We start from the raw sequence: 27,648 nt of genomic DNA, 5'->3' as shown, positions 1-27,648 counted from the left end.
ATTACACTACAGTAGAGAACAGTAGAGTGCAACTAGAGTACAGTGCAGTACACTGGAGTACAGTAAAGTACAGTAGAGTACAGTGCATTAGAGTACAGTACAGTAGAGTACACTACAGTACATTGCAGTAGAGTCGAGTGGACGACAGAGTCCGTGCCGCAGTGGAATCGGAGATGAGAGGATGAACGCTGACCGCGTCCAGGTGAAGAAAGCTTCAGCCTCACGGCGCTCTATGGACACGCGCCCGACCGGCGCGCACGGCCGTGTTTGTCTGATGCACCGGAAGTCGTTGCAATGTGCATTTAAATTCCACAATAAAAGCCCGTTGTGAGTACAGTGGAGGGGTACAGTACAGTGGAGGAGTAGAATACGGAACAGTACTCTAGAGTAGAATAGATTACACTACAGTAGAGAACAGTAGAGTGCAACTAGAGTACAGTGCAGTACACTGGAGTACAGTACTGCACTGTAATCGTTTTCATTTTAAAGATCTGAGTCCTAGTTTCAACCTGTTTGTTTCATTTTTGTTCGTTTTCTTTGGTTTAATTCTCTTATTTCTTCAGCATCTTTTATTTTAAACGACTTTCTTTCTGCTCTGCAGTTTTCTGACAAGCTGAACATCTGTAGAAAAACCCTAGTTTTTCACAAGTCGAACAGCAAAAACTCTCGAATTTTAACAAAGTCTTTATAACATTCAAATCATATATTTACACTCTGGCAGGGGTACAAATAACATCCCATAATACCAAACGACACCTTCCTGACAGTAAAGCGAACAGAAGAAAACAAAAAGAGCGGCGGCCTGCTTTTACTTTGACAGTGACCCGGAAGTGGAGTGTGTGTCCCTGGTGAGGAGTGTGATCGTGCGTGTTCCTCAGCAGCTCGAGGCAGAACCTCCTGCTCTCGCCGCTCACCTGGCTCACGAGGACGCTTCAGGACGCATGGACCGGAACCGGAAGTTACCGAGAGCTGTGGCTTCTGATGGTCAGCACGCACGCGCGCACACACACACACACACACACACACACACACACACACACACACACACACACACACACACACACACACACACACACACACGCCTGGGTGTCATCGTGTGTGGTTGCCATGAAGCCGATGTGTTCCGGTCCAGATCTGGACCCCTGGGTTCCAGGCTCTGGGTTGCGGGTTCTGGGTTTCAGGTTCCGGGTTCTGGGTTCCGGGTTCCGGGTTCCGGGTTCCGGGTTCCAGCCTGTGTTGACTGTTGATGGTTTGTTGAGGAGCCTCGGTCTGATCAGCTGATGAACTGAAAACACCTGGAGGGTCAGTGGCTTTAACTGGTCCCAGTCCCAGTCTGGGTCTGGAAGGACCCGGTCCTGGAGAGGACCGCTGACTGACTGAGGCTGGAGTCTGCATCAAGACCTAATTCCAGTCCTCAGTTCTAGACCTGGGAGGCCAGACCTCAGTCCCAGATCAGGGAAACCAGACCTGGCAGACGAGACCTCAGTCAGAGACCAGACCCGGGAGAGAAACCCAGCTTTCCTTGTGTCAGGAAATCCTGAACCAGAGACCACGTCACTGGAGTCTTAACTGGACTGTGTAGAAAAACACCTGCACTGATTGTGAATCTTGGTCCCCGAGCCTGGAAGCAGACTAGAGGCTCAGGATGCTGAAATCCAGGACCAGAGAGCCGGTCTGTATATCCGGTCTGTGGAGCTGTCGGGTAGAGTTCTCTGCTAGAGCTGCTGGTTTTACCTGAATCCGGCTCTGAATGTTCATGATCTGACTTGGTTCTGCAGGCAGCCTTGAGGAGCCTCGGTGTGGTCCGGTCCGGTCCCAGTCCCGGTCCCGGTCCCAGAGCAGCTCTGGTCTGGAGGAGGAGGGGGACGGCGCTGTAGACGGACCCTCAGAGACCGACTCTGATGGTTTGGGCCGGTCTGACGAGGGGCTGGGGGGCCGGCGGGGCCGGCTGTACTGCGGCAAGACCTTCCTGCAGGAGGGCAGCGTCCGCTACCACCAGCTGATCCGCGCCGGCGCCCAACCCTACGGCTGCGGCCGCGGGTTCCGGTCCAAGTCCCAGAGGAAGGTCCACGTGTGCGCCGCGGACGGGAAGAGGATCAGGAAGACCCGAACGCTGCGCCGCTCGGAGTGCGGCGAGACGTTCGGCAGCCGGCCGCTGCTGACGGTGCACGAGCGCGTGCACGAGGGCATGCACGAGGGCGTGCACGAGGGCAAGCGGCTGCACACCTGCGGCTTCTGCGGCCTGCGGCTGCTCTTCAGGTCCTGCCTGGAGAAGCACCTGCGGGGCCACACCGGGGAGCGGCCCTTCGGCTGCACCGCCTGCCACAAGCGCTTCCGCTGGGCGTCGCAGGTCAAAAACCACAAATGCGCCCCCCCTCCGGACCCCGGGAAACACCCCTGCCCCGACTGCAGCGCCGCCTTCCCCACCAAGGCCCGGCTGCTGGTGCACCTGCGGGGACACCAGGGGAAGCAGCTGCACACCTGCAGCGTCTGCGGGACGCAGCGCCGGTTCAAGTCCCAGCTGGACGTCCACATGAGGAGCCACACCGGCGAGAAGCCCTTCCGCTGCTCCGTGTGCCAGAAGGGCTTCGCCCAGCCCAGCCGGGCCCGGCAGCACCAGCGGGCGCACGCCCGGGACCGGCCCTTCAGCTGCCGCCGCTGCGGCGCCGCCTTCGCCTGGAGGTTCCAGGTCAAGACGCACCGCTGCCGGGCCGGGGAAGCGCCGGCGCCGCGCGGGAGCTCTCCTGAACCTGCTGACGGCGAGTCCTGGAGACGGACCCAGCAGGTCCGGTCCCGCTTCACCTACTACAGAAGGAAGAAGGACAGGAGCCAGAACCCGGGCCAACACCCCGCCCTGGAAACATGCACCAAGTCCAGACCTCCTCAGTCCGCAAACAGCCAACGCCAGACCAGCACCGGGCCGCCGGAGTCTGGCTCACCGGGCCAGAGGACCGGCACCTGGGGGTCCAGACCCGACGGAGGTGGATCCCGGATCCATTCTGAAGTCAACCAGACGGCAGATTCGGCCCCTGAGGGTCTCCACCGAGCCCCGCCGGCGCCTCCTCACATCAAGGAGGAGCCGCAGGAGTCCAGGATCAGCCAGTCCTCCGGTCCTGATCCGGTCAGGAGGGATCGCAGTGGACCGGCAGGAGCCGTCCCCGTGAAGACCGATGGCCACGAGAACCCTGAGAACCCTGAGAACCCTGAGCCAAGCTCTCACCATCCTGCTGGGCCGTGGACGGGTGGAGGTTCAGGGTGTAGCGAGCGCCGGCTGCTGGATCACAGCTGCCTCCGCCCCGCCTCCCCGCCGCGCCCCGCCTCCGGCCGCCTCCGCCCGGCCTCGCCGCCGCGCCCCGCCTCCGGCCGCCTCCGCCCGGCCTCGCCGCCGCGCCCCGCCTCCGGCCGCCCCGCCTCGCCGCCGCGCCCCGCCTCCGGCCGCCTCCGCCCGGCCTCGCCGCCGCGCCCCGCCTTCGGCTGCCCGCTGTGCCGCCGCGGCTTCGGCAGCCGGGAGGAGCTGAGCGCGCACGCCGCGGCCCACGTCTCGTGCTCGGTGTGCGACGCCGCCTTCGCCGACGCCGACGCGCTGATGCTGCACATGAGGAGTCACGGCGCGCAGACGCGCTTCAGCTGCTCCGTCTGCGGGAAAGACTTCGCCTGGAGGCGGCTCCTCGCCCGGCACATGGAGGTCCACGGCGGGGACCGGGTCCAGCGGGCCCGCCCCGCACGGCGCCGCACAGTCCTCCGCCGGAACAACGCCGACTGGCCTGCAGGACTGGGACCAGGACCGGGACCGGGACCGGGACCGTACTGCCAGCCGGACAGTGAGGACACTAAGGACAGTGAGGACAGCGACTTCTGGAAGGACCGGCGGACGCCTCCGGGCTCTCCGGGCGGCGCCGGAGCAGCAGAGGTGAAGCGGGAGAATCAGGAGGAGCCGATCCGCATCAAAGAGGAGCCGCTGGAGGCCCCGGGGGGACGGTCCACCTTCGGCCCCGTCCGTCTGACGGGGGACCGCCGTGGACCGGAGGCGGGACCGTTGGACTCCTCGGAGACAGACGTCAGTGATGAGGACTGGACTCGACCGGTGGGCTGGAACCAGGTGGACGGCGGGGACGGTGTGGACGGTGGGGACGGTGTGGACAGCGACTTCTGGAAAGACGAGTGGTGACCCGGCTCTGGTTGGACTGGTCCTTGGTGAGGAGGTGGGACGGACGGCGGTCTGAGGACAGCGACTGGTTCAGCATGAAGACGTCTCAGGCGGGTTCGAACCCCAGGACGTCCCTCAGGTTCCCCCGAGGACGTTCAGAAGACGTCCGTCCCTCTGCACGCTCTACACACAACACACAGCAAGAAGACACAACAGGACAGACAGGAGACACACAGCAGTACACTGTTCAACTCACAATTCTCTGTGTACCAGTGTGTGTGTGTGTGTTTTCCTTGTGGGGATAGGAAAACCTGCACGATGTGCCTTGTGGGACCTTCTTCCGGTCCTAATGAGGGAAACAGTGTTTTCTTGACCATGTTGTTTCTGAGAAAAGTCAAAGGTAAAAACATTTCTTTAGGGTTCGGCTGTGTGGTGGTCAGGGTCAGGGTTAGGAGTTAGACATGAATGGGAGTCAATGGAAGGTCCCCACAAGGATAGAAATACAAACGTGTGTGTGTGTGTGTGTGTGTGTGTGTGTGTGTGTGTGTGTGTGTGTGTGTGTGTGTGTGTGTGTGTGTGTGTGTGTGTGTTCCTTTACACCAGGGGTGGGGAACCTGGTCCTGGAGGGCCGCAGACCTGCATGTTCTCCACGTCTCCCTGCTTCAACACACCTGAATTGAATCAGGATTCATGGCCAAGTCCAGCAGAAAGCAGATGACGTGCCTCACTGCAATCAGCTGTGTTGAAGCAGGGAGACGTGGAGAACATGCAGGTCTGCGGCCCTCCAGGACCAGGTCTGCGGCCCTCCAGGACCAGGTTCCCCACCCCTGCTTTACACAGTGAACACTGAGGACCAGAATGAGTCTTAAACCAGCAGACTGGGGACTTTCTAGCAGGTCTTCACTTCCTGAGAGACGCAATGAGGGTCAAGACTGGATGTTTGGGTTAGAGCTAGGTTTAGGTCAGGTTTAGGGTCGGGGTCGGAGCTAGGTTTAGGGTCCTGGTTCGGGTCAGAGGTTAGTTTCTGGTGGTTGGGGTCGGGGATGAGGGCGAGGAAACGCAGTATGTTGAAGGTCCTCGCAACTTTAGAAAGACAAATGTGTGTTAAAATGCCAGATGTGCTGTTTCTTCCAGAACAGCTGGGACAGGTGAACATGGAAACAGGAAGTAATGAGGTGTGACCTCTGACCTCACAGACTTTGATCCAGAGAATTCATGTTGATGAAGGAAATAAAGCTTCAGTGGAAAAGACGACTAGTCTGCATCTCTCACCTTTGACCTTTAACCTGGAGCCACTCGCCAGGTCTGCTGACAGGAGGTAACCATGGTAACCGCTTAACCACTGGGTGTAGCCATGGTAACCACAGTGAAAAGTTAACACTCTGGTAACTATGGTGACCTGTTAGCAACAAGCGGGAACCATGGTGGACGACCAGGTCCCCTCCAGACTCAGTCCTGGACCAGGTCTGTCTCCTGACCTCCCCCCCTCCAGCTGTTCCTCCCCCCCACCTGTTCCCCCCCTCCAGCTGTTCCTCCCCCCCACCTGTTCCCCCCAGCTCTTCCTCCCCCCTCCAGCTGGAGGCCCCAGCTGTTCCTCCTCCTCCCCTCCAGCTGTTCTTCCCCCTCCTCCAGCAGGAGGCTCCAGCTGTTCCTCCCCCCCTCCAGCTGTTATTCCCCCCCTCCAGCAGCAGGGGGCTCCAGTTGTTCCCCCCCCGTCCAGCTGTTCCTCCCGCTGTCCCTCCCCCCCTCCAGCTGTTCCGTCCCCCTCCAGCTGTTCCTCCCCCCCTCCAGCAGGGGGCTCCAGCTGCCCCCCCCCCCGTCCAGCTGTTCCTCCTCTCCTCCAGCTGTTCCTTCCCCCTCCAGCTGTTCCTCCCCCCCTCCAGCTGTTCCTCCTCTCCTCCAGCTGTTCCTCCTGTCCTCCAGCTGTTCCTTCCCCCTCCAGCTGTTCCTCCTGTCCTCCAGCTGTTCCTCCCCCTCCTCCAGCTGTTCCTCCTCTCCTCCAGCTGTTCCTCCCACCTCCAGCTGTTCCTCCTCTCCTCCAGCTGTTCTTCCCCCCGTCCAGCTGTTCCTTCCCCCTCCAGCTGTTCCTCCTCTCCTCCAGCTGTTCCTCCTCTCCTCCAGCTGTTCCTCCTCTCCTCCAGCTGTTCCTCCCCCCTCCAGCTGTTCCTCCTCTCCTCCAGCTGTTCCTCCTCTCCTCCAGCTGTTCCTCCCCCCTCCAGCTGTTCCTCCCCCCTCCAGCTGTTCCTCCTCTCCTCCAGCTGTTCTTCCCCCGTCCAGCTGTTCCTCCCCCCCTCCAGCTGTTCCTCCCCTCCTCCAGCTGTTCCTCCCCTCCTTCAGCTGTTCCTCCCCTCCTCCAGCTGTTCCTCCCCCCCTCCAGCTGTTCCTCCTCTCGTCCAGCTGTTCCTCCCCCCCTCCAGCTGTTCCTCCCCCCCTCCAGCTGTTCCTCCTCTCCTCCAGCTGTTCCTCCCCCCTCCAGCTGTTCCTCCCCCCTCCAGCTGTTCCTCCTCTCCTCCAGCTGTTCCTCCCCCTCCTCCAGCTGTTCCTCCTCTCCTCCAGCTGTTCCTCCCCCTCCTCCAGCTGTTCCTCCCCCTCCTCCAGCTGTTCCTCCTCTCCTCCAGCTGTTCCTCCCCCGTCCAGCTGTTCCTCCTCTCCTCCAGCTGTTCCTCCTCTCCTCCAGCTGTTCCTCCCCCTCCTCCAGCTGTTCCTCCTCTCCTCCAGCTGTTCCTCCTCTCCTCCAGCTGTTCCTCCCCCTCCTCCAGCTGTTCCTCCTCTCCTCCAGCTGTTCCTCCTCTCCTCCAGCTGTTCCTCCCCCGTCCAGCTGTTCCTCCTCTCCTCCAGCTGTTCCTCCTCTCCTCCAGCTGTTCCTCCCCCTCCTCCAGCTGTTTCCTCCTCTCCTCCAGCTGTTCCTCCTCTCCTCCAGCTGTTCCTCCCCCTCCTCCAGCTGTTCCTCCCCCTCCTCCAGCTGTTCCTCCCCCTCCTCCAGCTGTTCCTCCCCCTCCTCCAGCTGTTCCTCCTCTCCTCCAGCTGTTCCTCCTCTCCTCCAGCTGTTCCTCCCCCTCCTCCAGCTGTTCCTCCTCTCCTCCAGCTGTTCCTCCTCTCCTCCAGCTGTTCCTCCCCCTCCTCCAGCTGTTCCTCCTCTCCTCCAGCTGTTCCTCCTCTCCTCCAGCTGTTCCTCCTCTCCTCCAGCTGTTCCTCCCCCCGTCCAGCAGGGGGCTCCACGGCTCCTCCACGGCTCCTCCGGACCGGAAGTCGGAGTGTTTACGTCTCCGTCCCGGGCTGCAGAGAGCGGAGAAGCCGCAGAATGTGCGCCGTGCAGCTGCTGCGGGCGTCGGTCCATGAGCGGATGGGCGCCGCCGCCGCAGACCTCCTGCTGCGGCTGGAGGAAGGAGGAGAAGCGGCGGAGCTCCCGGCGCTGAGAGCGCTGCTCCCCGAGCGGCTGGCGGCGGCTGCGGAGGAGATCGTCGCTCTGCTGGAGGAGACCGTGGCGGAGTACGAGGAGCGGCTGGAGCGCTCCGAGCGGGAGCTGCGGGGCCAGAGGAGGCTGCTGGACGCCGTGCTCCAGCCCCGAGTGCTGCTGAGCAGAGCAGGTCAGTCCCCGCCCGCTCAGCTCGGCGCAGCCGGGACGCGCCGGTCAGCGGCGAGCGCTCGCCGTCGTGTCGGTGCGTTTGTGTGCGGACCGGCTCCTGCCGGAGCGCGGAGCAGTGTTGCCAACTCCCCAGTGAGAAAACTCGCTATTGGCTGTCCTAAAAGTCGCTAGAAGTCGCTATATGACGTCATCGCCTAATTTGCATAATTTGGCAATTTGCATGTAATTGTAATGGACGCTGTAGGAGAGAGGAACAACGTCGTGGGAGAAGCAAAAATGAGCTAAAAACAGCCTAAATATGTTTAGAACTGCAAATTAACTGACAAAAGTGTGACAGTGGAGAAACATTTACATGTCCATCCGGCTCTGTGGCCCAGGACGGGAGCAGCGGCGGATCTGCGCACGCTTGATTCATTTGAAGCGTGGAGGCGGAGCGGGGGGGGGGGGGGGGGGTGACACTGACCGCTTGTGAGTGCTTTGAGACGGGGGAAGGGCTCACGCAGCACCCGCTGCTCAGCAACGACACGTCCTGTCACGTCTCCAGAGTACGGAGCCCCGGACATGACATGGTAAAAAAAAAATTAAATTGTGGCCACGAATTACTAATTCGTTCCCACGAATTAATAAATCGTGCGCACGAATTACTAATTCGTTCCCACGAATTACTAATTCGTTCCCTCGAAATAATTAAATCGTGCGCACGAATTACTAATTCGTTCCCACGAATTAGTTCTATCATTCATATACTGAACAGTTCAGTAAAGTTGGCAGCATATTGACAGATACGGACTTTCAGTCTCAATAACTCTTTAACAAAATGTCAGTAACATACAAAGGGCGCTGCATCCCATCGTTGTGAGGTGGACGATATGCTACAAGTTCATTTTTATTAAAAATATCTGTCTATCAAGCAGCAGAAACAATATTGATTTCAATCAGCACCCGGTAGTGCTGCGGGATTCAGGGACCGTCTACAACTTACAAGACGCTGCAACAGTGAAGACAAACACCATATCCAATAAATTTGATAGGAGACAAATGAAGGTTGTAGCGATTATGGTGACACTGTAGTAAATCCCAGTGGTGGTATTACGTTTGTTTTGTTGTTGTTGTTTTAGTTGTTGGGTTTTTTTTTGTTTTTTTGTTTTTTTGAGCTATTTGTCTTCACTGTTGCTGCGTCTTGTAAATTGTAGACGGTCCCTGAAGCCCGCAGCACCACCGGGTGCTGATTGAAATCAATATTGTTTCTGCTGCTTGATAGACAGATATTTTTAATAAAAATGAACTTGTAGCATATCGTCCACCTCACAACGATGGGATGCAGCGCCCTTTGTATGTTACTGACTTTTTGTTAAAGAGTTATTGAGACTGAAAGTCCGTATCTGTCAATATGCTGCCAACTTTACTGAACTGTTCAGTATATGAATGATAGAACTAATTCGTGGGAACGAATTAGTAATTCGTGCGCACGATTTAATTATTTCGAGGGAACGAATTAGTAATTCGTGGGAACGAATTAGTAATTCGTGGCCACAATTTAATTTTTTTTTTTACCATGTCATGTCCGGGGCTCCGTACCAGAGCGCCAGAAAAAGTCGCTAAATTTGTCGCTAGTCGCTTTTTAAAAAAAAGTCGCTGGAGGAGTCTGAAAAGTCGCTAAATATAGCGACAAAGTCGCTAAGTTGGCAACACTGGTGCGGAGTTAAGCCTGACAGTGAATCCTCCCTTCTCTGAAGAAACTGATGAATCCTCAGAACATTCTTCCTTCCTGGCATTTCTCTGGTCCAGTCCGGGATGATGGTCGGGTTTCTGTCAGGATCCTGACGTGAGGAGCCGGGTCGGGTCGGGTCGGGTCGGGGCGGGGCGGGGCGGGTCGGGTCGGGGCGGGTCGGGGCGGGGCGGGGCGGGTCGGGTCGGGGCGGGGCGGGTTCTGGTATCCAGACTCAGCAGATCGCACCATCATTAATGTCAGTCTTTAATTTGCACTGCAGTCAGTGGAAGAGCCTCCTTCAGTCTGGTCTTTATTAGTTTTGGCGCCGCTGAGGCCCAGTGGGAAGACCTTTCACACAACAGGATCTTCTCGTTTTGAAGAAATACTGCCGCACTCAGAAAGGAGGATCACAGAAAGCAGCTCGCAAGCGAGACCTGAACAATCCCACAATGCAACAGCGTGACGACAGCTGCAAAAAGAAACGGACTTCCCCGCACACACCAGCAGCTCGCTCCCAGCCTCGAGCTTCTTCTGGAGAGATTCTCATTGGTGGGGACACCTGTCACTCAAACATGGCCGACCAGCGGAGAAGCTCCGCCCACTGCGGGACGTTTGCGTCAAAACGATTCAATCAAAAAACAGGCTTCAAAACTTTTTTCACTTTGATCGGAAAAAAAAGGTGTTTGAATGTCAAAACAAAGTCGAAACACTCCGAACATCTTTTTTTTTGCTTTGATTGAAAACATTTTTTTTGATTGAAGTTACATCTTAATAATAAAGAAACAAATGTCCTACTAGGGGTGAGCCGAATACTCGTTTTAAACGAGTACTCGTTACGGATAATGCATTTTTTCCGAATCCGAGTATAACCCGAGCTTTGTCCGTCATGATTCGTCCTCGTGCTGATGGGAGATCCTCATTGGTCCTTCATTCTGCTCCTGCTCCACTGAGACTGAGAGAGAACCAATCAGTGCTGCTAAATTAAAAATTACGCATTTTATTTCTTTGTAGCTGCATTGTGCCAGAAGAAAACCTTTTAAGGTCGAAACGTCGCGCGATTGTGCACGCTCGGTTTTTTTTTTCCCGGGGAGGGGGTTAAGTTTCGTTTTCCCTCGCGGTTTTGTTTCTCCTTTTTTCTCTTCTTTTTCATAATAATGTGGGCTGGTGCTCCAGCGGGAGGCTGATCTGTGGGAGACAGATGATAACTGGACCAGGTCCACTACGATCGGGCTGCAGCCGGACAGGACCAGGAAGCTCAGCAGGGGGGATCACAGATTTTCCGGGACACCGGGGAGATTCCGGTGGGGACCGTGGGGGGAGGCAGTCCCAAACCAGGAAGACCTGTTCCTTTCCTTGGACTCCAGCTGGAGTCCAGACAGCATTTCTAGAGAAGCTGTTATGTAAATTCATTCATACAACTAAAAATATTCATGTTCTGACTCAATAAAATACTTGTTCTGTAAATAGTTCCTTCACTATTGTGACCAAAAATATTCAAATCTTTATTCTGAGGCTGTTGTGTGAATAAATAATCATTTATATAACTTTAAAAATGTTCATGTTCTGACTAAAATAAAAAAAACAACTTGTAAATTGTATCATTGAGACAGTTCTGTAAATAGCTTTCAAATGAACAATAAATACAGCAACTTCTGAGCAATCCATATCAATTTCAGACTTAAGAGTGTGCCAATTTCTGCCCCACCCCATTTCCGGTTAAACCACGCCCACTTCCGGTTCAGACCACGCCCCCTCCGAGTACAGATACGAATACAGATAGTTTGGATGGGTGAACAGATAGTGGTGTACTCGCTCGTCCCTATGTCCTACCCATAATATGGCTCAAATCCAAAAATAGGACTTCAATCAAAAAATGTATTTTCAACCAAAAAGAAAATTTCTAAGAAAAAACGTGTTTATATGCCGTTTTTTGGGGTATCCAATTCTTTTTTGGGGTTTGAACAAGTTTTTTCTTTGATTGGAAACGGTTTTTTTTAATTTTTTTTATTGAAGTGAAGTTTTTTCTGATTGAAAACTTGTTTTGCGATTGGAGAAACTTTTTTTTGATTGAAAAATAAAGACACAAATTTCCCTCCATACCCGTCTCCCCCTGTCTGCATGTCAAAGTGTCCTTGAGCAGGACACTGAAAGCTGCACTGTCCTCAGTCTGGTACGTTGCTTCGGACAAAAGCTCTGCTGAACTGAAGGCCTCCACACACCACAGGATGATCGGGCCGAATTTTGCCCCGATCTTCTCCTCCCGATCGAAGCCGACAGGGTCCGATCGTCGGGAGTATGCTAATGAGTTCGGTCCGATCCTCCTCCGGTGTGCGGGGGTTCCCAGAGATGTTTCCGGTCGGAGCCTCTCGGGAGGCGTCGGAAGGGGAGATGGTAGATCATGAACATGTTTAATATTTCCGGTCGCAGATCCTGTGGTGTGTGGAGCTCCGAGAGGCGCCGATCAGCTCCGAGTAGAGCTGTCCACACCTCCAAATAAAGCTCTCTGATTGGCTGAACAGCTCCGTCTCACCAAGGTGCTGCTGCTTAAAAAAATCCCCTCTCAGCTGTCAGAGCTGGATGAATGTATGTCTGTGAAATATATTCACTATATGTCAGTGAAACAGAAGAGCCGGAGCTCTGAACTCAGCTGTACAGGAAGTGAAGGTTCATTCTGTCGCTGCTGGATGAACCGTTTCCTCCATTCAGACCCAAACTCCGATCTAATATCTGCATCTCCGCCAGTCCTGCAACAATCCCAATGTTTTGATTAGGGATGTGCGATACCACTTTTTTTCAGACCGATACCGAGTACTTCATCTTCAGTACTCACCGATACCGATACTCGCAAACCGATCCTTTATATACATAAAATTTAAAATAATGCAATGACAGATTATTTTTGAAAATGAATGTTATTTCTAATAAAAAGGCAGCCCAGCCACGATGTTTAAGTCCAAAATAATAGTCTGAAAAATAAAACAAACAGCTCTGAGTTCACACTTATTTAAATGAAATTAAGTGCAAGATAAAACAGTTTCTCTGAATTTTAAGTTTTTTTTAAATGAACTGAATTACAAGACGTAAAGAAACAACTCTAAGTTCTACACTTTTTAAAATGAACTTATTTTAACGGTTTTCAAATGAAATTAAGTGCAAGATAAAACAGTTTTCCACTTTACATAAACTAAGGTTTTTAAATGTACTAATTTTAATGATTTTTTTTATGAACTAAAGTCAAAGATAGAAGTTTAAAGAGCTGCTGGTGTTCTCTGTGCTGCTCTCGGATCTCTGCTCTTCAGTTTCTCGGTCTTCTGCAGAGTTTGCCGTCGAGTTGCTGCAGGAGTTTTCTTTTTTTCCAGCTCAACAGCGTCAGACTCTCGTCCACAAGCTTCCCTGAGGTGTTTCAACAAATTACTAGTGGGAAATGAACAACATCGCGCTCCTCCTTTAGCAATTTTAGCATTGCAGAGTTAGCATTCTGCAAAGCTCGGCTCGTTTTCACTGATATAACAGAATTTCCACCCCGGCGGTTCTGGTGAGACGAGCAGCCGTTCTGGATTCATCCTGTTGTCTCTGCTCTGGATGAGACTCATGGAGAATCAACCCGCTCAGTGTAGCCCTGCCTGTCAGCTCCAGAGAGGAGCTTCTTCCTCTGTCATGTTTGTCGGCAGCTTGCATCCCATTCGGCTGCACTACCGCCACCTGCTGGTGAGGAGGGCTCACTACGCGTGGGGGTTTTCTTGCCGTGAGTATCGGCGGCTGGTATCGGGAGCCTTCACGAGTACCCGATACTTTGAAATAAGGCCAGTATCGGCCCGATACCGATACCTGGTATCGGTACTCGCACATCCCTAGTTTTAATTCATCTCCGTTATTAACCATCACGGAAGAATGGGGAAGAAAAAATAATAATAAAAGAAAAAAAACCTTTGGGCTGACTCCTGCCTTCAGAGAGCGGACTGGAATGAACCTGACCTCATCAGAGCTCAACGAGTTTTTATTCTGGTGTGAACTATCCAGTCTGTGGACATAAAGAATGATTACAGATATTTGGTGATTTAAAAAAGTAGCTTTTATTTGACCCGCTCTGCTGATAACTTTATTCTACTGCTGCACTCGGGACTCAAAAGTAAAAAAAAAACAAAAAAAACACACAAACAGATTAATAAGCTGAATTATTGAATGTGGAGGGTAAATGATAAGAAAATGATCTGAAACTGTTTCCCTCTTCTGTACGGCAACATTTACATTTTCAACATTTACAGTCCGTGCTCCGTGGTGGTGGTGGTGGGGGGGGGGGGGGGGGGGGGGGGGGGGGGGGGGGGGGGGTGGGGGGCACTGAAGGAGCGATACCGATGTGAATGAATGAACTGAGGGAATGAATGAATATTATTGAAAGTGGAGATGAATGTAAAAACAGCAATGAAGGGAAACAGCACACAGTCACGTTGGAGTGAGGAGCTGATTCTCGGCTGAAGGGTCTTCTGGTGTGTGTTCTGCTCCAGAGCGACACACACACTGGAGGACGGGGTGCGATCTGTCCTCTGGTGTCTCGCAGTGTGTGGTGTCTGAATCGGGGAAGATTGAAAAAGTCCTGTAGTGCGTGGCGGGCTTAAAGCGTAGAATCCTGGTCTGGTCTCCCAGAACCATCAGGACTCTGTTTTACCAGGACTGAACATCCGCTCGATGGCGCCCCCTGCTGGTCCTGGGGATTTGTTGCGCCTGTTCTCTTGTCTCGGTTCTCTGAGTGGTCTCCGGTTTGGAGACGTTCTTTCTCTTAATTAAAAAAGAAAATACTTCTCCTTCTTCCTCTGTGGTGTTTAAAGGACCTATGTCATGCAGATATAGAAGACAACATACGGTAAACATAAGCACTGAATGAAAACAGAGTAAATAAACGACCTTATTAAACACCACCTGAGTCCTCGCTCTGTGCCGCTGCTGGAGCTCATGCAGGCCAGAGATGGAGGACAGTCTGCAGGCCAGACTGTGTGTAATGCGCTGTCTGATGAAGCAGGGCCACAGCGTGGTTGAAAAACCCTCTTCCTGCTGCACAGCTACAGGAAAACGCCATCAGACGTCCACTGTCAACAGCAAGCGTCATCTGTACAGAAATGGAGAAGAATGATGAACAAGACGTCATGGAGATACGTCACTGTCAGTGGTCAGAGATGGTAACAGCTGATGGCGAGGGGCTCTGTAGTGCACCACCACCACCCTTTTTATCCCCCAAATAACTAACTTTTACAATATATTTTCACACACAGACACGACTTTATTCAGTACAACAGAAACACACCACACACAGCTGGTTTGGTTGAGTGGGGATGCTCTCCTCTGGCCACAGGTCTGTTATAGAAACAGATAACAGCAGTAGAGACTTATAACCTGTGGAATGAAGTGAAATAAAAGGACAAAGAAAAGAGCGGAGTCGAGGCTGCTGTATAAGATAAGGCTGGGATGGACGGCAGTCAGCAGAGAGCTGCAGCAGCAGGAACTTCTGCTCTCTGTGGTCAAACCTCTGGTTTGAGGCTCCTAGCTGTTCCTCTACGACCGGCAGCACCTTGCCCTCACTGTCAGCTGGCTTTTTAATGCATCTGATACTATGATGACGATAAGACACGCACTAAAACACGTTAGCTGAGAGCTAACGCTGTTAGCTGTTGGGCTAATCAATGACAGCATCCGTCTAATATCATATCTGAAAGACGTTCACTGAAACAGCCAGGAAGAGAACAGACGGTTGTCGTCATGCTGCAAATGAAACTTAAATGTTCGGATACGGTTATCAGGATCTACACATGAAAGAGTCTGTCTCAGTACAGTCGCTAGGGTTCAGTAGCACTTAGGCTAACATGCTAACTCTCTACTTACCTTCGTGTTTTTCTATGAAGTTTTCGTGGAAAAACCTGTATCCTTTCTTCATCTTTGACTTTTTGTCACTGACTTCTCTTCCACCATCCTCTCCACATCAGCGAAGGAAATGCTGGAGAAATGTTGGAGACATGGACTGAAAACACGACCCGTCTCGGAGAAAGTGAACGGACTTGGCGCTGGACCGGAAGAAAAGTTGCTCACTGATTGCGTATTTCCGGTTTTTGTGAAAAAGGTCTATAAAAAGGTCTAATCACATTTTCCACTGAGGAGACCCCCCCCATCCCCCCCCATCCCCCCCCCCCCCCCCCCCCCCCGACCGCAGGCCCTCTGCTATCAGCGTTGCTGATTTTTTGTATCTTACGGACTACGGAGATAAACTTTGACCATCGTCTGAAAGCAACAATCAAGCAAGAGCAAGAGTCTGGAGGGTCTGGAGGGTCTGGAGGGTCTGAAGAGTCTGGAGGGTCTGGAGGGTCTGGAGGGTCTGAAGGGTCTGGAGGGTCTGGAGGGTCTGAAGGGTCTGAAGGGTCTGGAGGGTCTGAAGGGTCTGAAGGGTCTGAAGGGTCTGAAGGGTCTGAAGGGTCTGGAGGGTCTGGAGGGTCTGGAGGGTCTGGAGGGTCTGAAGGGTCTGAAGGGTCTGGAGGGTCTGGAGGGTCTGGAGGGTCTGGAGGGTCTGGAGGGTCTGAAGGGTCTGAAGGGTCTGAAGGGTCTGGAGGGTCTGGAGGGTCTGGAGGGTCTGAAGGGTCTGGAGGGTCTGAAGGGTCTGGAGGGTCTGGAGGGTCTGGAGGGTCTGAAGGGTCTGGAGGATCTGAAGGGTCTGGAGGGTCTGAAGGGTCTGAAGGGTCTGAAGGGTCTGGAGGGTCTGGAGGGTCTGAAGGGTCTGAAGGGTCTGAAGGGTCTGGAGGGTCTGGAGGGTCTGGAGGGTCTGAAGGGTCTGAAGGGTCTGGAGGGTCTGGAGGGTCTGAAGGGTCTGGAGGGTCTGGAGGGTCTGGAGGGTCTGAAGGGTCTGAAGGGTCTGAAGGGTCTGGAGGGTCTGGAGGGTCTGGAGGGTCTGAAGGGTCTGAAGGGTCTGAAGGGTCTGGAGGGTCTGGAGGGTCTGGAGGGTCTGAAGGGTCTGGAGGGTCTGGAGGGTCTGGAGGGTCTGAAGGGTCTGGAGGGTCTGGAGGGTCTGAAGGGTCTGGAGGGTCTGAAGGGTCTGGAGGGTCTGGAGGGTCTGAAGGGTCTGGAGGGTCTGGAGGGTCTGGAGGGTCTGAAGGGTCTGAAGGGTCTGAAGGGTCTGGAGGGTCTGGAGGGTCTGGAGGGTCTGAAGGGTCTGGAGGGTCTGGAGGGTCTGGAGGGTCTGAAGGGTCTGAAGGGTCTGGAGGGTCTGGAGGGTCTGGAGGGTCTGAAGGGTCTGGAGGGTCTGGAGGGTCTGGAGGGTCTGAAGGGTCTGGAGGGTCTGAAGGGTCTGGAGGGTCTGGAGGGTCTGAAGGGTCTGGAGGGTCTGAAGGGTCTGGAGGGTCTGAAGGGTCTGAAGAGTCTGGAGGGTCTGGAGGGTCTGAAGAGTCTGGAGGGTCTGAAGGGTCTGGAGGGTCTGAAGGGTCTGGAGGGTCTGGAGGGTCTGAAGGGTCTGAAGGGTCTGGAGGGTCTGAAGGGTCTGGAGGGTCTGGAGGGTCTGGAGGGTCTGAAGAGTCTGGAGGGTCTGAAGGGTCTGGAGGGTCTGGAGGGTCTGGAGGGTCTGGAGGGTCTGAAGGGTCTGAAGAGTCTGGAGGGTCTGAAGGGTCTGAAGAGTCTGGAGGGTCTGAAGGGTCTGGAGGGTCTGGAGGGTCTGGAGGGTCTGAAGAGTCTGGAGGGTCTGAAGGGTCTGGAGGGTCTGGAGGGTCTGAAGAGTCTGGAGGGTCTGAAGGGTCTGGAGGGTCTGAAGAGTCTGGAGGGTCTGGAGGGTCTGAAGAGTCTGGAGGGTCTGAAGGGTCTGAAGGGTCTGGAGGGTCTGGAGGGTCTGAAGGGTCTGGAGGGTCTGGAGGGTCTGGAGGGTCTGGAGGGTCTGAAGGGTCTGGAGGGTCTGGAGGGTCTGGAGGGTCTGGAGGGTCTGCGCTTGGTGAGTTTCTAACAGGAAAAGACGTTTTCATGTGTATTTGCGTGTAGAGAAGCTAAAGCTAAAGAGCTAAAGCTAACCCTTGGAGACGCTAACAAAGCTCTGATTGGTCGAAGTTCGCTGTCAGTCAAAGTCCACAGGGGGAGAGGCGGGATTCAGTGAAACGGAGCGTTTTCTCTTCCAGGTTTCAGAATTAACCTCAGAAAATCCTTTGTTTAACACAAAATGACTTTTTCTTACCGCCAAAGATAAACTATTACCATGTTAGAGCCATTTCTAGGGTTTGGACGAGCTAAAAATGCAGGATACAGGTCCTTTAAGGGCAGCTTGCGCCCCATTCAGGGTTTCCCCCAGAAAACTTGCGAGGCCTGGTGGTTGGACTGCTCCAGAAGCCCACTGTGTTTATTTAAAGCTCCTGTCCGGAGTTTTGACAGAGAGAGGTTTTTTTAATCCAACGTTCTGGAGGCTCCGCCCTCCCTCTGCTTTCATGAGCGACCAAGCCACGCCCCTTTAATAATGTACGCGCATTATCTGTGGGGTGAAAATGAGAGCCTCCAGTCCTGCAGCATCCTCCATGTTGAGCTGTTTCCGGTGGATGTTCAGCAGACGGTGGATATATCTGCTGCAGAGCTAACTCTCCTCTGCTGGGCGAGCGACGTGCTCTCTGGCTGCTCCACACTTTGATTGACAGCAGGACAAGGCGGAAGCTCGAAGCCTATTGGCTGAAGCTGACCGGCGCTTTTTCGGATAACATGGGGGTCTATGAGACGAAGGCGGGGCTCATAAATACATCTTTATATTGCTTTATGCTGATATTATAGTAAGGTATGGAACCAGACTGACACGTTGAAGCTCTGTTTCCCCCCACAGGGATTCTGAAAAACAGTTATTGAGGTAAAGATGTTGCATAGTTCTGCTTTAAATACAGAGTCTTACAAAAAGGCACAATCTTAAAATAAATTAACAAAAGATACAATTAAAATAAAGCCGCAAGCGGCATTGGACGGGACCTCGCCCTCTGGCAAGGTGGCCCGACTGAGGTCGTCCTCGTACCTTGATGACCGAAGTCCAGGTCACTGGGAACCTTGCTCCTCCATAGACTTCCAGCACTTTCTCACCCACTAACATGGAGTTGTTAGCATCCCCAATCCACTGACGTGGAGCTTTTAGCATCTGTCATCCGCTAACATGTAGCTGTTAGCATCCCCCATCTGCTAACAGGTAGCTGTTAGCATCTCTCATCCGCTAGCAAGTAGCTGTTAGCATCTCTCATCCGTGAGCAAGTAGCTGTTAGCATCTCCCATCCACTCACATGTAGCTGTTAGCATCTCCCATCCGCTCACATGCAGCTGTTAGCATCTCCCTTCCGCCATCATGTAGCTGTTAGCATCTCCCGTCTGCTATCATGTAGCTGTTAGCATATGTCATCCGCTAACATGTAGCTGTTAGCATCTCCCATTTGCTAACATGTAGCTGTTAGCATCTCCCGTCCGCTAACATGTAGCTGTTAGCATTTCCCATCCGCTAACAGGTAGCTGTTAGCATCTCCCATCCGCTAACATGTAGCTGTTAGCATCTCCTATCCACTGACATGGAGTTGTTAGCATGTCCCACCCACTAACATGTAGCTGTTAGCATCTGTCATCCGCTAACATGTAGCTGTTAGCATCTCCCATCCGCTAACATGTAGCTGTTAGCATCTCCCATCTGCTAGCATGTAGCTGTTAGCGTCTTCCATCCGCTAACATGTAGCTGTTAGCATCTTCCATCCGCTAGCATGTAGCTGTTAGCATCTCGTATCTCTCACCCGCTAGCATGTAGCTGTTAGCATCTCTCACCCGCTAGCATGTAGCTGTTAGCATCTCTCACGTGCTAGCATGTAGCTGTTAGCATCTTCCATCCGCTAACATGTAGCTGTTAGCATCTCCTATCCGCTAGCATGTAGCTGTTAGCATCTTCCATCCGCTAACATGTAGCTGTTAGCATCTCCCATCTGCTAGCATGTAGCTGTTAGCATCTTCCATCCGCTAACATGTAGCTGTTAGCATCTCTCATCCGCTAGCATGTAGCTGTTAGCATCTCCCATCCGCTCACATGTAGCTGTTAGCATCTTCCATCCGCTAGCATATAGCTGTTAGCATCTCGTATCTCTCACCCGCTAGCATGTAGCTGTTAGCATCTCTCACCTGCTAGCATGTAGCTGTTAGCATCTCTCACCCGCTAGCATGTAGCTGTTAGCATCTCCCATCTGCTAGCATGTAGCTGTTAGCATCTTCCATCCGCTAACATGTAGCTGTTAGCATCTCCCATCCGCTAGCATGTAGCTGTTAGCATCTCCCATCCGCTCACATGTAGCTGTTAGCATCTTCCATCCGCTAGCATATAGCTGTTAGCATCTCGTATCTCTCACCCGCTAGCATGTAGCTGTTAGCATCTCTCACCCGCTAGCATGTAGCTGTTAGCATCTCTCACCCGCTAGCATGTAGCTGTTAGCATCTCTCACCCGCTAGCATGTAGCTGTTAGCATCTTGCATCCGCTAACATGTAGCTGTTAGCATCTCTCATCCGCTAACATGGAGTTGTTAGCATGTCCCATGCTAACATGTAGCTGTTAGCATCTCCCATCCGCTAACATGTAGCTGTCAGCATCTCCTATCCGCTAACATGGAGTTGTTAGCATGTCCCACCCACTAACATGTAGCTGTTAGCATCTGTCATCCGCTAACATGTAGCTGTTAGCATCTCCCATCCGCTAACATGTAGCTGTTAGCATCTCCCATCCGCTAACATGTAGCTGTTAGCATCTGTCATCTGATTCAGCAGGGGCCACTTCAATGGATTGCAGTGCGGGAAGCTCCATTGCCGTGGCCCCCGCTGAATCGGTTGGATTTAAATAACTTCTGAAGGAATCCAAGCTGCACCATGTTTGTCTGAGTGAGTATATGAGCAGGCACACACCTATAAATAAGGTCCAGGTATCAAAAAAACCGGAGTTGCCCTTTAACACTGTTGAATTTGAAATTATCCCTGTGCTTTGTTAAAAATGTCATATTTTGCAAAAATATGGGGTGTGAGGCTCTGATTTTGATAGTCATGTCTGCTCCACTATGTCAAACACCAATATATCCATGTGAGTGTGATTCCATACATTCATTTGCCTGTTTGAGCAGCAATCCATCACTCGTGTGATTTATGGTCACGGAGCGCCATCTACTGTGGAAAGCAGGGACAACATGCAGAATGTTTTACAGCAGCTCTCAGATCAGCCCTGAGGCTCAATGCCCATATATGGCATAAGTAGGTCACATGATGTTAGAGTGTGACTCGGCAGACACACAGTTTCTCTTTGGTCAAAACAGCTGGGGAAATGCATTTCCGTGGACCAAAGTGAGCAAACAATGTCAGAAAGTGATAGGAAATTTAGTTGTCTTTCACTGTAGAGCTTTTCAGAGCAGTCAGACTTATAGTTTTGAAACGGGAGGCTTAAGTGATGAAGAAGGAGAGAGTTTTTGAGCAAAATTTGAGCAAAATTTTGAGCAGAAAGTGTGAATGACGGACTTCCTGTTGCATTTAGGTCATAGGCACGAGTGAGAAAGTTGTAGATCTCGATGACACGAACGCGTGCATATGTTTCTTTTCTCTGTACCACACTGTGAAGGGTGAAACAGTCCATATTAGTGGTTTTTGAGTGAAAAGTGTTTTGAGGCACATTTGATTTGACAGGAAATAGCGGACTTCCTGTTGGATTTAGGTATAGGTATGTCTCTTGGTAAATTGTAGAGCTCGATGAGACGAACTCATCCATGTTGATTTTATTTCCCTGCGACATTCGTGCGGGTCGCACTGTCCATTGTAGTGTTGCAAGTGCGTTTTCAGACTTCAAACTTTAAGGGTTAATAAAATCCACACCCTGAGACTTTTGAAAAAGTTTTTAACAACTTTGGGAGAGACACTTGTCCTCTTTTATTTGGCACCAACCTGACGTCTCCACGACAAGCGGTCTCGGAGCAGATAATTTTTAAAGGAGGAGTCATTTTTTGCCAAATTTTACACTGAAAGGGAAATAGTGGACTTCCTGTTGGGTTTAGGACATTTTTGTCAATGAGAGACTTTTAGATCTCGAGGAGACGAACGCATCCACATCGATTTGGTCTCTCTGCGACATTCCTAATGGTTGCTGTGGCTATTTTACTGTTTCTAGGTGGCGCTAGAGAGCAGATGAGGTTATAGGGTTAATTTTTTCATTATATCAAGTGCCCACCGGTCCGGATGTCCGTGCCAAATTTGGTGAGTTTTCGTGCATGTTTAGGGGGTCAAATTAGTGCTCGAGTGCGACAGTAAAATAATAAGAAACAAACGGACGAAGAACAATAGAGGCCTTGCCCTCAGGCAAGGTGGCCTCAGTTGAGGCCACCTCGCCCTCGGGCTCGGTCCCTAATAAATAATATCAATTGTTTTCTCTCAAAGCTGGTGTCCGGAGTTTCCGTTCGTTTCCAACGTATGAATCATTTTTTAACAGAGCTTCAACGTGTCAGTCTGGTTCATACCTTACTATAACATCAGCATAAAGCAGTAAAAAGATGTATTTATGAGCCCCGCCTTCGTCTCAGAGACCCCAGTGTTATCCGAAAAAGCGCCGGTCAGCTTCAGCCAATAGGCATCCTGTCCACTGGGTCCTGTCCACTAGCTCCTGTCCACTGGGTCCTGTCCACTGGGTCCTGTCCACTAGCTCCTGTCCACTGGGTCCTGTCCACTGGGTCCTGTCCACTAGCTCCTGTCCACTGGGTCCTGTCCACTGGGTCCTGTCCACTAGCTCCTGTCCACTGGGTCCTGTCCACTGGGTCCTGTCCACTAGCTCCTGTCCACTGCTCTGTCTTTTTCCTGGTGGTGCTCTGTTTTCGTGACACATGGAGCGGATTACTGGTCGGCGTTGGCGACCCAGATCAGTCAGATCTGGAATGTGATCCACTCAGTGAAGTGGATCCTCTCAGTGTTCATATGAACCATTTTCGATCCGCTTCAGCCTGAAATCCGCTGATCAGGAGGTTTTTCGCTCAGCACCATGGACAGCGACGTGGACTCTCCTGAACCGGGTCAGAGAAAGGCTGGAACGTGGAGCAGACTGAACCAGCAGGTCAGGGACATTCAGCCATGATGGACTCACAGTCTGAAGAATGATGAAGATGATGATGATGATGAGCCGGACGGGACGCTCAAGGCCGGATTAACCATTAGGGCAACTGGGCAACTGCCCAGGGGCCCTCCGGGGGCCCTCCGGGGGCCCTCCAGGGGCCCTCCAGGGGCCCTCCAGGGGCCCTCCGGGGGCCCAGGGCAGGAGCATGACCAGAGCAGAGGCGGAGCTACGGGGGGGGGTTATGAAAACCCTCGGGCCCTCTTCTGGTGAAATCCACTGCTGATTTTGGTTTATTTGTTTGTTAGTTTGTTTGTTTAAATCGGAGGCGGAGTGAGCAGCAGCTGCTTCTCTCCAGCCAGAGGTGCCCCGAGCTGAAGGGGGCCCCGAGGGACGGCTGACATCAGACCATTTCAATGACAAATTAAAGGCGCTACGCTAGACGCCGCAACGACAGCGTGTGGAAAACCCCCCTCATGGGGCCCTTTCCGAGTTGCTGGTAGGAGGGCCCGACAGACGGCGGGTATCAGCGACACAGCTTGAAATCCCCAGATAATTTACGACACGTCTGGAACCTACCTAAAGGGGCCCCACGACTACCGGCCTGCATCAACGTGACGCTTTACATGCAGTCAATATTCGGCGTTCAATAGCACGACGCCATGACTGCATTTACACTTCATGCCACTAGGGGCGCTGTTTGCATGTTCAACCTTATTTTACACAGACACCACAGAAGAAGAAGGGCTGCAGGCTCTCTGCATGTTGTGAGAAAAAGCAGCAGGACGTGATGACGTGTTCAGTGAGGCGATGCAGCGTTTTCTCAGTAAAAGAGAAGAAGTGAACCTGTTCCTCCTGGACCCGGGCTGAACCCAGAAAAACTGCTTATAAACAATAACGGTCCACATGTCGCGGGCTGTATGTCTGCACTTATGAGTGTTTCCCATACATCTGTTAACTCGTGATTAGATTATTATCATTATTATTATTATCATTATTATTATTATTGTTGTTGTTATTATTTACTGCAAAACTGCACTTAAGAAACACGGACATGTAAAAATAATTGTCTCTCTTAGAATTCTGAACTCGTCCTTTTTCTTGCTGTGAGACTTTATGTTGGTCATGAAGACACTTTGAGCATTTTCAGGCAAACTGCTGATTATTTCAGATTTTATCTTTTCTTTTTGTCCATGAACTGTGACTGCAATGAAATAATTAAAGTAAAAGTTTTGACCTGCTTTCAGTATCACTGTCCCTGTTATTCAGCCTCCTTTATATGTTTGTTTACCCAAATTCAAGATTTTCACAGGTACAGTATTTGAAGTGTTCAGAGTGGCTGCTTTGTTTGAGTCAAACAGTGTGTTGCTTTCTGTGCAGCCGGAGGCTCATGGACCAGCTGAGACCAGGGGACTTGCTCCTGCTCTGACACTAAATGTGTGTTTTGGGGGCAATAAGTGCTTTAGGATGTTGTAGGCGTCAGAGTTTTAGCTTAGAGGGGGACTTTGAGAGAACTTGCCCAGGGGCACGGCGGGGTCTGAATCTGGCTCTGGGGACGCTGCACAAGCAGGCCGGACCGCCGGCGTCCAGGACCAGCTCAGCCTGTCCTGTGATGTCATCGTGACAGTGGTATCATCACGACGGTGATGTCATAATTACAGTGATGTCATCATGACGGCGATGTCATCATGACTGTCCAGACAGGAAGAACGTGGACTGTAGGAGGGCTGGATGCCCCCCGACAGAGGAAGCTCATTTCAGGGACCTGGTCCTTTGGTTCTGGTCTCGTCTCAGTCAGATGTTCTTCAATCTGCTTTACTTTCAGAGAAGAAGATGTGATCAAGACGTGATCCAAACCCCAGGTGGCCGATGAGCGTTACTACACTGCCTCAAGCGCCATAATACTATAATATTATCTTATATACGAGGGGCAGAGGTGGGAGGTTGGAGCCTGACCACGGCATCTCCAGGCCATGTGTTTGCTCTGACCATGTCTCACTGTAACAGGGTCAGTTATGCTGCTGTACATGTGTATGTATTTAGAATATGTATATTCGTTTTTATTAATAATTACACAAAATCTGGATCTGGTTCTTGTTTGTTTGTTTGGTTGTTTTTGTTTTAGTGAATGCCTGACTGTTTATCCCGCTTCGTCAGCAAGTGGAACTTTTGTTTGGGCGCCATAATACGTGCAACACAGCCCTTTATAAGAAGCGTTCTGGCGCCAATTCTCTCCGTTCCGTCTGATTTCTGCGGGAGAGGGAGGCATCTTTTGAGTCCAGAGAAATTTCTGTTGTAAACTTATTATGAGACATTCATTTTGTCATTAATTGATCTGTTTAGGGGCAGGTATTGTGGCGACTGCTGACAGGAGGATTTTTTTTGTTTCTGCTGTGTGTCAGAAATAAATGGAGACTGCCTCCAAAAAGATAAACGCCTGATTCGTCATGACAACAACGCAGAGACAGATCCACACCGGTCACATCACACCAGGTGGATCTAATCAGCCCTGCTCCTCAGCTTGTCTGTGGTACATGGTCAGAGCAAAAACATGGCATGGAGATGACTTGATCAGGCTCCAACCTCCCACCGCTGACGAGGGGGGACCCCAAAGTCCCCGGACTGTGGTTGAAAAAAAAAAAAACAAGTCTGATTTCAGACTTGTGGCCGTTATATGTGGCTACAGCATAGCCTTAAGCATCACTGTGAAAAATGTCACCTCCCAAAGACACACAGGCAGCTCACAGCCAGTGTTTGTTACTACAGTCCCCCCCCTTCCAAAAATCCCAGAATGCTCCGGCGCCTCTGAACCAGGAGCAGAACCAGGCTGGGTGGACATGTCCAGGAGCTGAAAGGCAGCTGGAGGACGATGGAGGCTGTCTGGAAGATCCTCCCTGCTGCGGCGCTCCGGGAGGCGGTCAGGCTGAAGCGGCGGCGCTGTGGGAGGGGGGGGCTGTTTTACCCACAGGGCTCTGCGGTAAAACAGCTCCTGGTGAGAAACGGCATGGCCCTGCTGCTCCGTCCGCCGTGTCCTCTCCATTCAGCCCCGTCAGACTTCTGTCTCTTCCCAAGAATGAACAGGACCTGAAGGGGCGGAGCTTTGATGACGTGGAAGAGGTGCAAAAAAAATGGAAGAAGCTCCTGAAGGGACCGTTCGGCAGCAGCATGCTGACTGTTCTGAGCAGTGGAAACCCGGCTGCAGCGCCGGATTCCAGCCGAAGGAGACGACTGGGAAGGCGACAGTTTGGATTAAATGTGAAAATAAAAAAATGAAAAGTTAGAACCACAGTCCGGCTTCTTTTGGGCCCCCCTCATATTATAATATATTGTTTACTGAGATGCTGTTTTAAGACTGTATATTTCAGGAATATGTACTGTATGCACTGAAGGCAATACAGGACAGATATACATTAGTTATATAACTTGTCTGATGTGTGAGTTGGATGTTTGTAAAGGCTTTGTCAGTTTTTTATTTTTTTAATGGATGTGGGACTTCATTTGTCTCATACTGAAATGTGAAGACGTGGACTTGATCAGTTGTTGGGACTTCTAGATGCTCCTTTTGAGCAGTTTAAATATCATGATCTGATGAGTGGACGACTGCTGCTGCTGCTCAAATAAAGACATTAAAGACAGACTGACTCTCTGCTCTGCTCCCAGACCTGCAGCTGCCGGGGGAGGACAGGAGCCGTCCGGACCAGAACCCGGAGCAGGACCAGAACCTGGAGCAGGACCAGAGCCCAGAGGAGGACCAGAACCCGGAGCAGGACCAGAACCTGGAGCAGGACCAGAGCCCAGAGGAGGACCAGAACCCGGATCAGGACCAGAACCTGGAGCAGGACCAGTCTGCACCTCCTCTCATCAAGGAGGAGCCCCAGGAGGCCCAGATCAGCGCCTCCTCCTTCAGTCCTGCTGAAGTGAAGACTGAAGAGCCTCAGCTTCCTGACTCAGCAGGGGGAGGGGGCGGGGCTTCGGCAGGGGGAGGGGCCTCAGGTCTGGAGCGGGACTGGGACGGGCGCGGCGACCCGGAGCAGCAGGGAGTGGGCTGCTCCTTCTGCGGGAAGCGTCTGGGCGGCGGCGGAGAGCTGACCCGCCACATGTGGCTGCACACCGGCGAGCGGCTGCTGCGCTGCGTGGTGTGTCACCGCCGCTTCCCCGGCGAGCGCCGGCTGCTGGATCACAGCTGCCTCCGCCCGGCCTCGCCGCCGCGCCCCGCCTCCGGCCCCCTCCGCCCCGCCTCGCCGCCGCGCCCCGCCTCCGGCGGCCTCCGCCCGGCCTCGCCGCCGCGCCCCGCCTTCGGCTGCCCGCTGTGCCGCCGCGGCTTCGGCAGCCGGGAGGAGCTGAGCGCGCACGCCGCGGCCCACGTCTCGTGCTCGGTGTGCGACGCCGCCTTCGCCGACGCCGACGCGCTGATGCTGCACATGAGGAGTCACGGCGCGCAGACGCGCTTCAGCTGCTCCGTCTGCGGGAAAGACTTCGCCTGGAGGCGGCTCCTCGCCCGGCACATGGAGGTCCACGGCGGGGACCGGGTCCAGCGGGCCCGCCCCGCACGGCGCCGCACAGTCCTCCGCCGGAACAACGGCGACTGGCCTGCAGGACCGGGACCGGGACCGGGACCGTACTGCCAGCCGGACAGTGAGGACAGTGGGGACAGTGAGGACAGCGACTTCTGGAAGGACCGGCGGACGCCTCCGGGCTCTCCGGGCGGCGCCGGAGCAGCAGAGGAGCCGCTGGAGGCCCCGGGGGGACGGCCCGTCCTCGGCCCCGTCCATCTGACGGGGGACCGCCGTGGACCGGAGGCGGGACCGTTGGACTCCTCGGAGACGGACGTCAGTGATGAGGACTGGACTCGGCCGGCAGGCTGGAACCAGGTGGACGGCGCGGACGGTGGGGACGGCGGGGACAGTTTGGACAGTGTGGACAGTGACTTCTGGAGGGACAGGTCTTCGTGGGGCGCTCCACAGCGAGTCTCTCCAGAAGCCTACCGGTCCTGTTTACCGTCTTAAACCGTTTCCTGAGAGAACTTCACACGACCGAGGCTCTGTGACCTCTGACCTCTGACCTCTGACCTCATCCTGGTTTCACTTTGAAAAATGTTAATGATTGAATTAAAGCTTCGGAA

General features: G+C 52.9%; 2 protein-coding genes across 2 annotated transcripts; both read left to right on the top strand.

Annotated features, from left to right (window-relative positions):
• Nucleotides 1-849: 849 nt before the first annotated feature.
• LOC115409422 (zinc finger protein 316-like) lies at nucleotides 850-4,540 on the top strand. The gene is made up of 2 exons (XM_030120596.1): nucleotides 850-984; nucleotides 1,779-4,540. Exons 1-2 carry the CDS (start codon nucleotides 942-944, stop codon nucleotides 4,166-4,168), a joined length of 2,433 nt encoding a protein of 810 aa, XP_029976456.1. The 5' UTR covers nucleotides 850-941; the 3' UTR covers nucleotides 4,169-4,540.
• A 2,774-nt stretch (nucleotides 4,541-7,314) lies between these two features.
• LOC115409423 (zinc finger protein 316-like) lies at nucleotides 7,315-27,644 on the top strand. Its single transcript, XM_030120598.1, has 2 exons — nucleotides 7,315-7,734; nucleotides 26,187-27,644. Exons 1-2 carry the CDS (start codon nucleotides 7,449-7,451, stop codon nucleotides 27,530-27,532), a joined length of 1,632 nt encoding a protein of 543 aa, XP_029976458.1. The 5' UTR covers nucleotides 7,315-7,448; the 3' UTR covers nucleotides 27,533-27,644.
• The last annotated feature ends 4 nt before the right edge of the window (nucleotides 27,645-27,648 follow it).

The sequence above is a fragment of the Salarias fasciatus genome, chromosome 22 (genome assembly GCF_902148845.1).
Source record: "Salarias fasciatus chromosome 22, fSalaFa1.1, whole genome shotgun sequence".
NCBI classification, from domain to species: Eukaryota; Metazoa; Chordata; class Actinopteri; order Blenniiformes; family Blenniidae; genus Salarias; species Salarias fasciatus.
Note: the sequence above shows the minus strand (reverse complement) of the source record. Positions and strands in the feature narration are given on the sequence as shown.

Excerpts from the sequence above, each read along its gene's own strand:
- LOC115409422 (XM_030120596.1), top strand. The coding sequence starts at position 942 with ATGGACCGGAACCGGAAGTTACCGAGAGCTGTGGCTTCTGATG. Across the intron at positions 985-1,778 it reads GAGAGCTGTGGCTTCTGATG|GCAGCCTTGAGGAGCCTCGG; the intron begins GTCAGCACGCAC and ends TTGGTTCTGCAG.
- LOC115409423 (XM_030120598.1), top strand. The coding sequence starts at position 7,449 with ATGTGCGCCGTGCAGCTGCTGCGGGCGTCGGTCCATGAGCGGATGGGC. Across the intron at positions 7,735-26,186 it reads AGTGCTGCTGAGCAGAGCAG|ACCTGCAGCTGCCGGGGGAG; the intron begins GTCAGTCCCCGC and ends CTCTGCTCCCAG.